Source organism: Aedes aegypti, chromosome 1 (genome assembly GCF_002204515.2).
Source record: "Aedes aegypti strain LVP_AGWG chromosome 1, AaegL5.0 Primary Assembly, whole genome shotgun sequence".
Lineage (NCBI taxonomy): Eukaryota > Metazoa > Arthropoda > Insecta > Diptera > Culicidae > Aedes > Aedes aegypti.
In genome coordinates, this window is record NC_035107.1 from 278,443,488 (window position 1) to 278,456,334 (window position 12,847).

Sequence of the window (12,847 nt, forward strand, 5' to 3'; positions counted from 1 at the left end):
CCATCAAGTATTATTTAGGTATTACAATACCTGATCTAATTATCAGCTTGGTATTTGTAGAATATGCAGAAGGTATTATTTGAGGTATTTTACCTCTTATGCAGGGCTCATTCATACCTCATTCAGGTTGTAAGTATTGGAAATTATCTGGTATGGAATGCCTTAGTTTGGTATTCAGTAGTTATTTTCTTCTGCTCGGGTAGCTACACGAATTATGTTTATCGCAGATAAAAGCGGCAACAAACTGTCGGGTTGCTTGGAAAATGCCCATTTTCGTCTCATTTACGCGACAATTTCATTCACTGGTCGACACTGAAGACAACCTTGCACAATTTAGTTCGATATAAGCGTATCTGTCAAATGGTACAAATTCTAGTTGGAATTATATGTTATAGTACTAAATTCGATTTTGTTTTTACTCACTGATTTTTTTAACTGTGTTCTAATGCCGAGAGAGGTCTTCTGGGCCGCCCCAAGGAGCCGGCGTAATAAAAAATTAAGAAGGATAATAACACTAAACGGTTACGATTGCCCAACGGTGGTGTGTTAATTGGGGAGGTGGGTGGTAATGGCGATCTATTGCAATCAAACGTGGCAATAGCGGACAATTGACTGGTGATGTTGTTGCAACGTACAGTCCAGCCCGCCCGGGGGAACGAATCCAATGACCGGTTCACCCTGTCAACACCCCCAGCCCGGCTGGGTGACTGATTGCAGAGGATAGCTTTTTTGTTGTTGAGGAAAACCGCTGCAGTTGTAGTAACTTTCAGACTAATAGTTTTTGCCTGCTGCGAGTCCCGTTCTGTAGATGGTGATAGATTGTCGACAGAACCTGTAGTGACATCCAATCAGAACTGGACGACGATGGCTATAAGTTGGCTACTGCTGTCCGGCTGTCTGTTCCTCGGGGGGTTAAAGCAATCTACTGCCCGTCTGTTGCCTAAGAGTAATTAATTTCAGTGGATAGGAAGGATTCAACAATGTAGCTCCATCAAAGGCCGACAACGGTTCGTAAGTGTCGGTTAGCAATAGGGCTAGTGTGTTTCAACATGAATAATTGATTTTTAATGCACTTTGCGGATGGAAGAAGCGGAAGCCTTGCTCCATAGCATTTCAATATTTCAAAGAATCATAATGTGACACACAGAGACACATGAAACCCAATCGATATTCGATGACTATAATCTACAGCGGCATTGACCTAAATTCTTCGGAACCTGAGCTGAATAAAGGATGATGAATTTCTGAAGAAATCCTCCTCGGATTTATGAAATAATAATTGAAGTATTCCAGACGAAACTAAGACGTCATATTGATAACAAATTCTCAAGAAAAACGATTGCGAATTTGTGGGGAAGTTCTTAGCGGCTGCCTGCAATATAGAGTCCGCAGCTACAAAGCAAAGCCTTACTGTGACACCTTCAGAGGGTAGGGTAAGATTCCCGATCGGTCCAGGATCTTTTCGTAATGGAAATTTCCTTGACTTCCCTGCGCATAGAGCATCATCGTACCTGCCACACGATATACGAATGCGAAAATGGTAACTTTGGCAAAGAAAGCTCTCAGTTAATAACTATGGAAGTGCTTATAAGAAAAGCTGAGAAGCAGGCTATTTCCCAGTGAGAACGTTATGACAAGAAGAAGAAGAAGGAGAAGAAGAAAAAAAGAAGATATGAAAATTCTGTCCGATTCTCCAGAATTTTAGGAAGAATTTTCTCCACAACTTCCCCAAGCTCAAAAACACTTTCGTTAAATTGTTCAAATAAATAACTCTTATCGCTTGAACAAACTCCAAGCATTGCCGCAAACAAGCGACCGGACTCGCGTATTGGATAAATACGCGCTTCACGTTCCGTTGTTCACGTTCCAAATGTTTTCATTTCTGTTGTTCTGTATGCCTTACTTTGTTTGTACGTAAGTAGGTATGTACAAATATCATAATATGCATTTGTTGATGAAACGAGGAAACATGTAAAGCACGCATCAACGCACATCGTCCGGGGGAGGCTTGATAGCTGCCAAAGTTGCGTAGCTCACTAGACCAGAGGGCATTGCGACGAAACTGAACATTTTGGGCATATGCTATGAGCTAAGGGTTGACCTTCACCGTCAGTTTACAGATGTGGGCTGTGCGGATAAAGCGAGCGACGCTTCTGGACGCCTACTTAATTGTCACATCTATTATCTATTAGATAATAGATGAAAAGCTCTGAAAGCCGTAACGGTAAATGCGCAGCTATTCAGTCAGACCAAGCTGAGGGTGGTGGCAAATAAAGCTCTCAATTAACAACTGTGGAAGTGCTCAAAGGAACACTAAGCGCAGGTGCAGACTATGTGCCATTCGGGACGTAACGCCTGAGAGCGGTTATTTGTCCATTATAAGAAGAAATAACCGAGAGTAGTAATATTATAGGGATGACGAAATATATATCAACTCGGGATTATAAAATACACAGCATTGTACTCCAGAGCTGAGCATACACAAGTTTTTTATGTTGATGAAAGTTTCGACACTAGCTGAAACAAGAAAACAGTAGGGTAGAAGCGGTGCTATTCTGCCGTGGGACTAATTGGAGGAAGTGAAATTTTATTAGTAGCAATAATCTTTATTGAATCTTTATTGAAATAAAAACTAAATATAAACTTGTGGTAGATATCACGAACAAAAGGAAGGATGAATCTCTGAATTCACAATAACCTTCCATTAGTAAAGGTTGTTCAAGTTAAAATTGCAATACAAACAACAAATCGCCAAAATTCGCCTCTTAACCGATTATCCTAAAATTTGCATAGTATCAAACAAAACATCTTTCTAAGCTTTGCCATGATCACTTTATTTATATTGTGTTCCGCAAATGCTCTTAGTTTTCTCTTATGACCCTTCATGACATTTTGTGCAACATTAGAAAGGACAAGTTTTCGTACATTTACCCATGCCATCTCCAATGCTTAGTCTGTTTTGACTATGCAGGGTGTCGACTGAATTTTGAAAAAAAAAATCCCTAACTTTCTCTGACCTTCCAGCCGTTTTTCGGAAGAATTCCAAATCACTGAGTTGGTAACACTGCGGAACACGTTTTTGTCTCTAGCACCAAAATACCGCTATTCACTTACTTAAGGGTTGCTGAATCCATTGCCGTTTTCAGAAATATCATAGCACGTCCAGTTTTTGAGATATTGACTGTTGAAAATGCAAAAAATGACTATTTCAGCCAACTTGCATGCAAGTTTCCCAGCTTGTAAGGTAATATATTGGCTTAATTTGCCACTGAATTCAAACTTTATGTGTATAACAATACTTATCATTAAAGTTTGTATTATTTTCGATACGGAAAAGTTATTTTTTGATGGTTTAGAGAATTGTTGTATTTTGCCGTATAGAAGAAACGAAGAATTTTGTATGGAGACTGCAAGCATGTTGAAAAAATCGGTTTAATCGAAATTTAATCGCGCAATTTCAATCAAATTTTGTCTGAAATGAAAGTTCAAGTTCTATTTTGCATGTTTGGTGGATTAGATTACAAAAAAGTATGATAAATTGTACTTTAAATTTCATGTAAACATTAATAAAAGCAGTGTTTTATACAACTTTGGCGACCTGTAGCTAAAAATTGTGACGTGCAGGAACATTTCTGAGAACGGCATCAGATTCAGCAGCCCCAAATCTACTAGAGACACATAATTTGGTTCTTGAGACACGCAAACATGTCATTTTTGTTACGCTGTGTAATTTGAATTGAAATAAGTACACTTTTGGCAGATAGATAATGAACTATTTGCATGAATCAAAGTTAAAGATCGTATTAATAAACTGAGCAAAAACTTTTACTCTACTCAAGTTGTATTACAAACTTTCTAGATCGTTTATTCAAGTTTTTTTTCCAAGGTAAAGTCCCAGCCATGTCCGAGTTTGATTGTCGTTCGTTCCCTGTCTTTTTTTTCCCTTCAAATTGTCTTCTTCTCGTCGTGTCTCCCATAAATCGTTTTTGTTTAGATTAGTTACAGATCTGGACTTCCTGTCCCTTCAAGCTTCATCAGCAAAATAGTCTAAGTAGCTTAAGATATCCCGAAAAATCCTTTCCTTTCCTGATGTACAAATGTATTCCCTAACCTTAAAACTTTCCCAAACTAACATAGTTTTTAAAATAAATACAAATTTCAAAATGTATGTAATGTAAACAAAAAGAAAGATTTCGGCTCTGTTATGCCATACGGCGCCCGAGCCTACCAAATAAACAAGATAAGTAAAAAAAAGTCCCAGCCATTAATGAAGAACTATATCGGAGAATTGGGTCGAAGAACTCAACAGTGATTTCCCTAGAATTTTCTTTCGAAATTCTTATAGATGTTTTTTCCATATTTTTCTTCAATACTTCTCCAGGAACTTCTCTAAGCTTCCCCAAGATGCTCCTTTTCTCCTAATATTTTTAATATCACAAAAAATTATTCCATTTAGTGTTATAAGAACTTTTAAATTACTTCTCCATAAACTAATCCAAACATTTCTTTAGGAATCCTGTAATCTAAGAAAAAAATCTACAAAGCATTCTCCAATAAAATTCAAGTATTTCTTTCAGCCATTCCACCTTGAATTTCTCCAAGAATACTCGGAAATCCTGAGAAAATTTCACTGCCGAATATCAGCAGAGCTAATTTTTTTTACAGGAATCACATAGATTTTTTTCAAAAAATGTATTTTTTATTTTAGGATTCCGATATGAATTTTGCCTAGGTTTACTTCCCTGAGGAATTTATCTAGAGATTATTGAACAAATGCATTCAGGGATTCAATAATGCTAATAATAAGTTTTCTGATATGAGATGAACCAGCCTAGGGCAGAAAATCTCATTAACAGAGCAATAAATTACAAGTTTTTTGCTAACTTTTGCATTTGTAGTGCTTCCAACAATGCTCTGAAATCCTCCAAGATCTTTTATGAATATTTTCAAGAACTCTCACAATATTTGTTATGCATTAACCTTCGGGCTGTCGCGCTGTTGTACTTTGTACAACAGTTGTGAATTATATGTTATCATTTTGCAACAAAGATATCTATCGACAAAAAACCAAAATGTATTCCTCAAGAATCTTCTTAAGAACAGTACTCGACGATTTTTATTTACAGTATGACCCTATATAATGCGGTAAAATCAACAAATGTACATGAAAGCCGCATAATAATGTACGCACTATATACGGTTCGAGTAAACCACAGTTTTAAATCGGTATATCTCAAAATCCAGATAATATAGAAACTTGGGATTTTTAGTAAAGTTGTTCTAGAGGTGAAACGCTATCTGATGGTACCTCATCCAATTCGGAATTTGACCGCTAGGTGGCCCTAGTGGGCATGGAAGTTTTACTTTTGTTTTGCAAATATTTCAGGATCCTGGTCATTTAGAAGGATGGCGTCTTCGACAAAGTTGTTTAGTATGTTAAGGACTATCATTGTTTGAGGTAGTTGATTCAAAATTTTGCCACAAGGCGGCACTAGTGTGCATGAAACTTTTGGTTGCAGATATCTCAGTAGCCTGACCACTTAGAAAGATAGTGTCTTCGGCAAAGTAGTTCAGTAGCTCAAGGGCTATCATTATTTGAGCCAAGAAATAGAGTATTTTGCCACCAGACGGCGTTAGTGAGCATGAAATTTTTGTTTTGCGGATACTGCAGGATCTCGACTTTTTAGACAGGCACCTTCGGCAAAGTTGTTCAGAAGCTCAGAAACTATCATTATTTTGCAAAATCCCGAACTTTAAGGATTAAACAAAGAAAGAATTTGAGCTACTGAACAACTCTGCCGAAGGCATTATCTTTCTAAGTGATCAGGCTCCTGAGATATTTGCGAAACAAATGTTTTATGCTTACTAGCGCCCCCTAGTGGCAACATTTTGAATCAACTAGCTCAAACAATGATAGTCCTTGAGTTACCGAACAACTTTGCCGAAGACGTCATCTTTCTAAGTGGTCAGGATCATGAGATCTGAGAAACAAAAATTTCATGCTCACTAGCGCCGCCTAGTGGCAAAATCCCGAATTTCTTAGCTATAATGATAATAGCCCTTAAGCTACTGAGCAATTTTGCTGAAGACGTCATCTTTCTAAGTGGTCAGACTCCTGGGATATTCGTAAAACCAAGGGTGTTGTACAAAGTACAACGCGCGACTACTCGCGTTACAAAAAATCGCGCGACGACCGAAAGGTTAACGAAGAGATTCCTTCCAGTGGCGACTCGTAACCTCACTTTTTACCTGTTCTACGACTCTGAAAATGACTATTTCGGCAAATTTAGATTATAAATCGAAAAGTTAATCATTGAAATCGTCTTTTCTAACAAATCTCTACTCATTTCATGCAAATTTGTTGCTGAAATTCAAGAATTTCCATTCGTGGAACAGGTAGATTTGAGGTTAGGGAATCGCCACTGATTCCTTCAAACCAAATTTCCAGAATTTCTGCTTTCTATGGATTATCTGGATTACCAAAATAAATTACGTTCGAATAATTATTCAGAAAACCTTTCTTTCGAGGAATTATTAAGAAATTTCATGAGGCATCTTTAGAGGAACTTTTAGACTTTCTGGAGGATTTTCTGAGTATATTCTCAGAAAAAAAAACTACTGATATAATCCTGAAGTAACGCTTAGACCTTATTCAAGCATATGCCAGAATAAGGGCGTTAGTCGCGTGTTCGACTTCTTTTCATCTATCATTCCTCTCTGTAAATAAAGGTGACAAGACGCAATATAAGTCGAGTCTAGTACACGACACTGAAGACGGCCTTACAGTTGAGGTCGAAATACGCGTATCTGTCAAAGGATACAAATTGGAATTGAATGGTATAGTACTAAATTCGGTTTTTTCATCTACTGACAAGACACAAATTTGTCAGCATTTTTTCACCTCAGAACGATTGCATCGCTGCCAAGCGGTCTGAAGTGAAAAAAATGCTAACAAACCCACATCTTGTCACCTTTGTTCACTGAAGAGACGATCGACGAAGGGAAAACGGTTATGCCACATATGCCCTTGTTTCCGAATTTCCGAAAATTGGAGATTATAGTCAATGGAATTTTTTAAAACCTCTAACTATAAATTTTCAAAAACTCATGAAAAATTCGAGATACAGTTTAAATTTATCTTCACCTTAATATAAGAAATCTTATTTGTTATTATCTATATATCGTATTAACAGTTTTACATCGCAATTTGGGCAAACTTGTGAAAATTGACGACTGGATGAGTTAAACTCAATTTTTTCTCAAGATTTTTATCAAAACGTGCGAAATTAGGCAATGCGTTGATCTAGAGACGAATTAGAGACGAATAGAGACATAGTAGTCGGGTTCAGATTGAGGACCACCTCTAGTACTGTATTTGGTCCCTTGGTACTGCAAAAGCAAACCCAAGTTTGACAGATCGCAGTACAGCTTTCACGGCATTCTAGACTTTGCTGGATTACTTAATGTGCCATCCAATTTTGGGCAACTGCAAGGGAGTTGTGTTTGATCCTTCGACCTTGACGCTTGCTCCTCCGGGGGCCGGTGATGAGGGCAAGATCAAACATGTTGCGCGTCGGTCGAGTGAAAGTGAAAAAGTGGCGTGATCCTTTAGTTGTGTTTGATCCTTTCACCTTGACGCTTGCTCCTCCGGGGGCCGGCAATGAGGGCAAGATCAAACATGTCGTGCATCGGTCGAGTAAAGTGAAAAATTGCCGCATTCGGTTAGTTCTTTTTGATCTTTCGACGTTGACGTTTGCTCCTGGGCAGTGCGTCAAGAAAGCCCGAGCAGTCATCAGTTGTTTTCCCTCTCGGGTCGCGCGCCTATTTTCTCTGAGTGCCTTTATATTGCCGAGCAAACGAGTGAAGCGGAAAGTGGATAGTCGCTGCTCAAAGATGACGGATCATTTGGTGAGCTCGTTTCATGCTACTATTTCTAATCTATAAAATATGTATGACTGCACCTTTAATCGTTACAACGGTGAGACGTAAACATGATTTTTCAACAAACTGTGAGTGTCGACATAAACTCTGATTCATAAATTATTATTATTATTATTTTCAAAAACCTTTTTCTTATTACCTTTATTTTTGTAATTTAAAAAAACTTTGAAGGGTTCGACACTACAAAAGAAGACTTGCGAAAGGTTCACTTTATTCAACAAACTTTGAAAGGTTCGTCACCTCAAGTGTCGGCATAATTTTTCTCTACATAGATATTGTTCGTATCAAATGAAAATATTATATTTACATATAAGCATGTTTATATCTCACAAATAATTATTTATCATGGTCTAATCGCTTATCAAAGTGAATCCTGTGACCCAACGATCCTACCCATTAACAAACATCCCCCCCAGTAACCTTTGTGGAGATGCAAAGGCAAACACGGTCTCCAAATAGCAAAGGTTACACACTAACATTCCTTCCCCCAATCCCACCTGACTACAAGGACGTGGCCGGCGCCGTTATTGACTGGCACTGAATTATGCACACTGAAGAAGAAAATGGCCAATCCCAGCCGAACTTCTAGTTGATTCTTTGTGCATTTTCACTGACTTCGGTCAATCACGGAATAGCAACCATTGATATGTGTAATCAGTCTAAGCTAAGCTAAGCTAAGCCATCCAATTTTGGGCAACTGCAAGGAACATGGAGGTCTTTATTTATTTGCTTCAATACTAAATATATTGAAAGCAATCTCAACGTCGAAGAAGTTGCTCGGAGAGCACTGTTGATGTTTTTGTACCAGCAAAATCAAATTCTGAGTCTAATTAGGGGGACATGGGGCAAGAGCGACGCCCGGGGCAAAAGTGCCACCTCTAATTTCACGTAGTTCAAATCAATTGTTTGATCTTTAATCCAGAATAAGAATAATTTGAGTACTAATTAAGGATTATGTAAACATTACAGTATTAAGGCAAATGTTTACTACAAACAATTAATAAAATGTACTTAACTCGCCAACGCGAAAAATGCGAAATATTATAAGAATGTAAGACTGAAAAACAAGGTTTGACTCCCAATTAATTCAAAACATATTGATTTTTCCGCACATATTAAAACAGTATGTCTTATGGAGCAAGAATATCTTATGGAAATTAGTATGGATGGCCGTGGAAAAGGTACCAAATATTTTTTTTCGAAAATAGTTCCCAATTTAGAGAAATTATAAGTTAGATGCTTTTCGCCATACAAATATTTTTCACGTTACCTTTTAGCGATTCTTTGTGCGCATGTGCGTTACTATGCAGCGATTAGCGAATCAGGCCAAGCATGTAACCCATTGCAGAAATTATAATTCTTCCATGAAATTTCATAGAAATTTTCCAGAAAATTGTTAAGGTTTACCTAAAAACAAGCTCAAGTTTTTCTCAGATGAAGTTATCCCAGATTTTTTTCTCATAGTATCCTTTTTTTTTCAGAGATTTACCTAGAAATTTAACATGGAATTTATTCGTGATTTTTTCTAATGCATTAACAAAGAAAGTGTGCATAAATTGTTGTATAATTTGCTGAAATAATCCAGGAGGTATTTCCAAAGGAAATTCAGTGCTCTCCGATCAATTTGGCTGAAAAATATTTAATATACTCTTGCAAAAAAACTCTAAGAAACTTCAGGACCCTTGAAGAATTCCTGTTATAAATCGATGAAAAAAATACCGTGTGTAATATTCTGGAAGAGTCTCTGGAAAACCTCGGGCAGTGTATCTGTATTAATGTGTATATCAGTAATTGGAGATCTTACTGTATCAATTCCTGGTAAAAGCTGCAAATAAATGTTTGAACAATGCAAGGGAAATTACCTCGAAGCAGTACCCTGGATAAAGCACAAGGATATCTCTCTTCAAATCTCATTAAGGAATTCCTTGAACAACTTCCTAAGGATAACCTAAATGAATTTATTGAGACATCCTTGAAGAATTTCTGTAGAAAACACTGAAATAACTGCTATAGCAGTTATTAAAGGACTGGTCTGAAGACATGTTGTAAACGGTTCCTTGAGGTATTTTATTGTAGGTAATTAGCAAACAATTCTTGGGAGAAAATAGGTAGCATTTCGGAAGGAACCTTTTAAGGAATTACTGAAAACCCAAGTGAGAACTAACGGAGGAATTTTTGAAGGATTTCTTGAAGGTATTATTTTCGTAATTCTTGTATTGTCCACAACTGCATATTTGCATCATTCAACAAAAGTAAGTATTGAGGAAACAACACTTGAAAGCAAGTATTATTTATCAATATGGGAGGAATCTCAATTGAAAAAAAAAACATTAATTTAATTATAGTAAAGCATAGCTCATTTGACATATAAGATGAGCAGTCAGAAAATAAAATAATTCAAATTACATTCTACGTACATTTTTAGTGTGATTTTTGTACTTCATAATACCTACTACAAATTAACTTGTGTTTTTTTTCGAGTTTTCTAGAACATAAACTTACTGGTTTGATCGATTAAGTCGAAAGCATTCATAATTTAAGGACTCGAAATAGACAAAATTTCAAATAATACAAAAAAGTAGTACCCGGCAGTGTGAGAAACACATGAAGAAATTGATGGAAGAATTACCGGTAGAATCTCTGGAGGAAATTTTGCGAGAATCCCCGAGGGAATTACCGTAACAACGCATGTGGAAATTACTCAAAGTATCAGCATTGAAGGATTTCCTGGAATAAATAGTTGAAGAATACTTGCACATTTGATAAAGCGTATACTGACAGCTCTGAATGCTCTGAACAAATCCTGAAGGTCTTCCTCTAGGGAATTCCTGCAGAACCTGTGGAAAAATCCGGTATGAGATTATGAATTTTCTAGGAGCTCAGATATTCGCCAGGCTTCTTTACGAAGGCTCTCCCACGGGTTGTTGAAAAAATTTCATTTTGATTACTTGAGGGATTTGTTGTCAATATTATCCATGAAATTCTAAGACTCCATGCAGTAATTTTCGCAAGAATTTATAGTGTTGTTTGCAAGGTTTCTTTGATGAAAAACAAGGACGAATAGTTTAAAAATTTCAATTACAAAAAAATAAAATTTCGTGAATCTATCGATTTATGAGATTATTTAGAAAACGTTTAGGCTCTTTTTGTTTTTAGCAATCACAGTAGTCGACACGTTTTCGTTGACATTCGATTATTATAATTCGAGCCAACGAACGATCTGGAAAAAGTTTTCTCGCTGCGTGAAGCGTCGAAAATTTTATCCGGCAAGGTACCGTTTTGAGCTGAATTACCCCAAAAAAATAAAAACTATTGATCTTTCCATGATACTTATTCCGGACGCAAGATCAATTTTGCTGAAGCAAACTTTATTTCGAATTCCGGACAGCTCACAAAAAGCAAAACTAAAATAGATAAATTGTAAATTATACTCCCCATCAAATTCTTATTAAAACGTGTCTGAAAGTTAGGAACTTTTGAACGGAAAACTTTGAAACATTTCAAATGAAACTTGTCCCATACAAAGTAGAGTGTTCACAATTTAAAGCTGTCCGAAATTTGAATCAGAACGGTATAGGAAATGAAATTTTAAATGCTTATTTAAAACTAGTGGTCCCGGCGTTTCAGAAGCAAATCAAGCTTATTCCTATAAATTTTCATAATAAAAGCTAATTCAATTGTATGTCTGACACATTCGAAATAACAAAAAACACTGAACTATTCTTGTAGTTTATGATCGAACATTTCTGAAATCTGTACAAAACTCATGCTTTATGAAAATGTCATCGTGTCAGGCGACATTCATGCCACAGTTATTGTGTTTCTTGATGTTCATTCTACCACTTGTGCTTTCTGTGAGAGGTAACGGTAGCGGATGAGTGTACAGAAATCATTTGACTGCTAACCATGGTAGCGAAACGAACGTCGCGAAAAATTTCGAGTGTTTACAACACTGCATCAAACAGGCTTGATATTGAATAATCTTTTGGTTTCAAAACGGTTTAGAGACCAGAATTCGACATTTTAACAAACTGTTTTACAACCCCTTAAAAACTAAGTATGTTGGAAACAATAAATGTGGATAATATCGCAATTTAGATTTCAAGCTCTTTGACAGAAATGAAATTAAGATTCCTATACTATGTAATTATTTATGAAAAGATAAACACATACTGCGGTCTGTGTAATGGGTGTAATTAAATTTAAATATCGATTAGTTAATTATACGTATAAAAGTCGAAGAACCGTCATTATCTCTAGTTTGCCTTCGGATTCAAAAATATGTAGGTTATACCATACCAAAATATTAAAAACTCACCTTATCTGGAAAGCCGGCGTCAATCTTCGGACTGCTGTCGTTCCATCCCGAGATTCCTAGAAAGAATTTCATAGCTCATATACTGATTTGTCTTCCGGTTGAACTCGGGATTAAAGTTGGTTGGTTGGTTATTGTTGAAATTGTTGTTAAGATTCTTTTTTTTTCAAATGCTGGAGCAGCTGAGCGCTAACTCGTCTCGTGCTTCTTTCGCATCTGGTGGTGTTATTGTAGGTTTTACGTATATACAGAGAGGTATAATTATAGAACAGGTGCACTGCCTGCCAACATTGTTTCAATTAAGCACTGCCACTGCGCCGCCGACGATGGTGACGGATTGTTTTGATTTTGAGCATGATACCAAACACAGAGAAAATCATAGAACACAACGTAAATAACAGCAGCTAATGTTTATTTCTCGCACAAGCAGTTGCTTCTTATCTACACTGAAAATATAGAGTATGAAAGCAAAAAAAGAATTGTGCACAATCTAACACTACACACAGCTAGGAGGGAAAACATTGAAGGATCGCCACGACTTGCATCATCGTCATTCACATCGCATGCTTCTTTCTTCGATTCACTTTCTTC

The 12,847-nt window shown here is 36.8% G+C and overlaps 1 protein-coding gene across 11 annotated transcripts in view; it reads right to left on the reverse strand.

The window, feature by feature from the left end:
* LOC5573441 (oxysterol-binding protein-related protein 8) overlaps positions 1-12,847 on the reverse strand; it is a 165,726-nt gene that overhangs the window by 50,350 nt on the left and 102,529 nt on the right. For 6 of the 11 annotated variants that reach the window (XM_021837903.1, XM_021837902.1, XM_021837904.1 and 3 more), the window contains one exon: positions 12,260-12,315. In XM_021837903.1, the coding sequence (XP_021693595.1) occupies positions 12,260-12,315 (56 nt within the window). Of the gene's footprint in view, positions 1-12,259; positions 12,746-12,847 lie in introns of those variants that run through there. The other 5 variants (XM_021837906.1, XM_021837908.1, XM_021837907.1 and 2 more) reach the window with 3 other exon arrangements.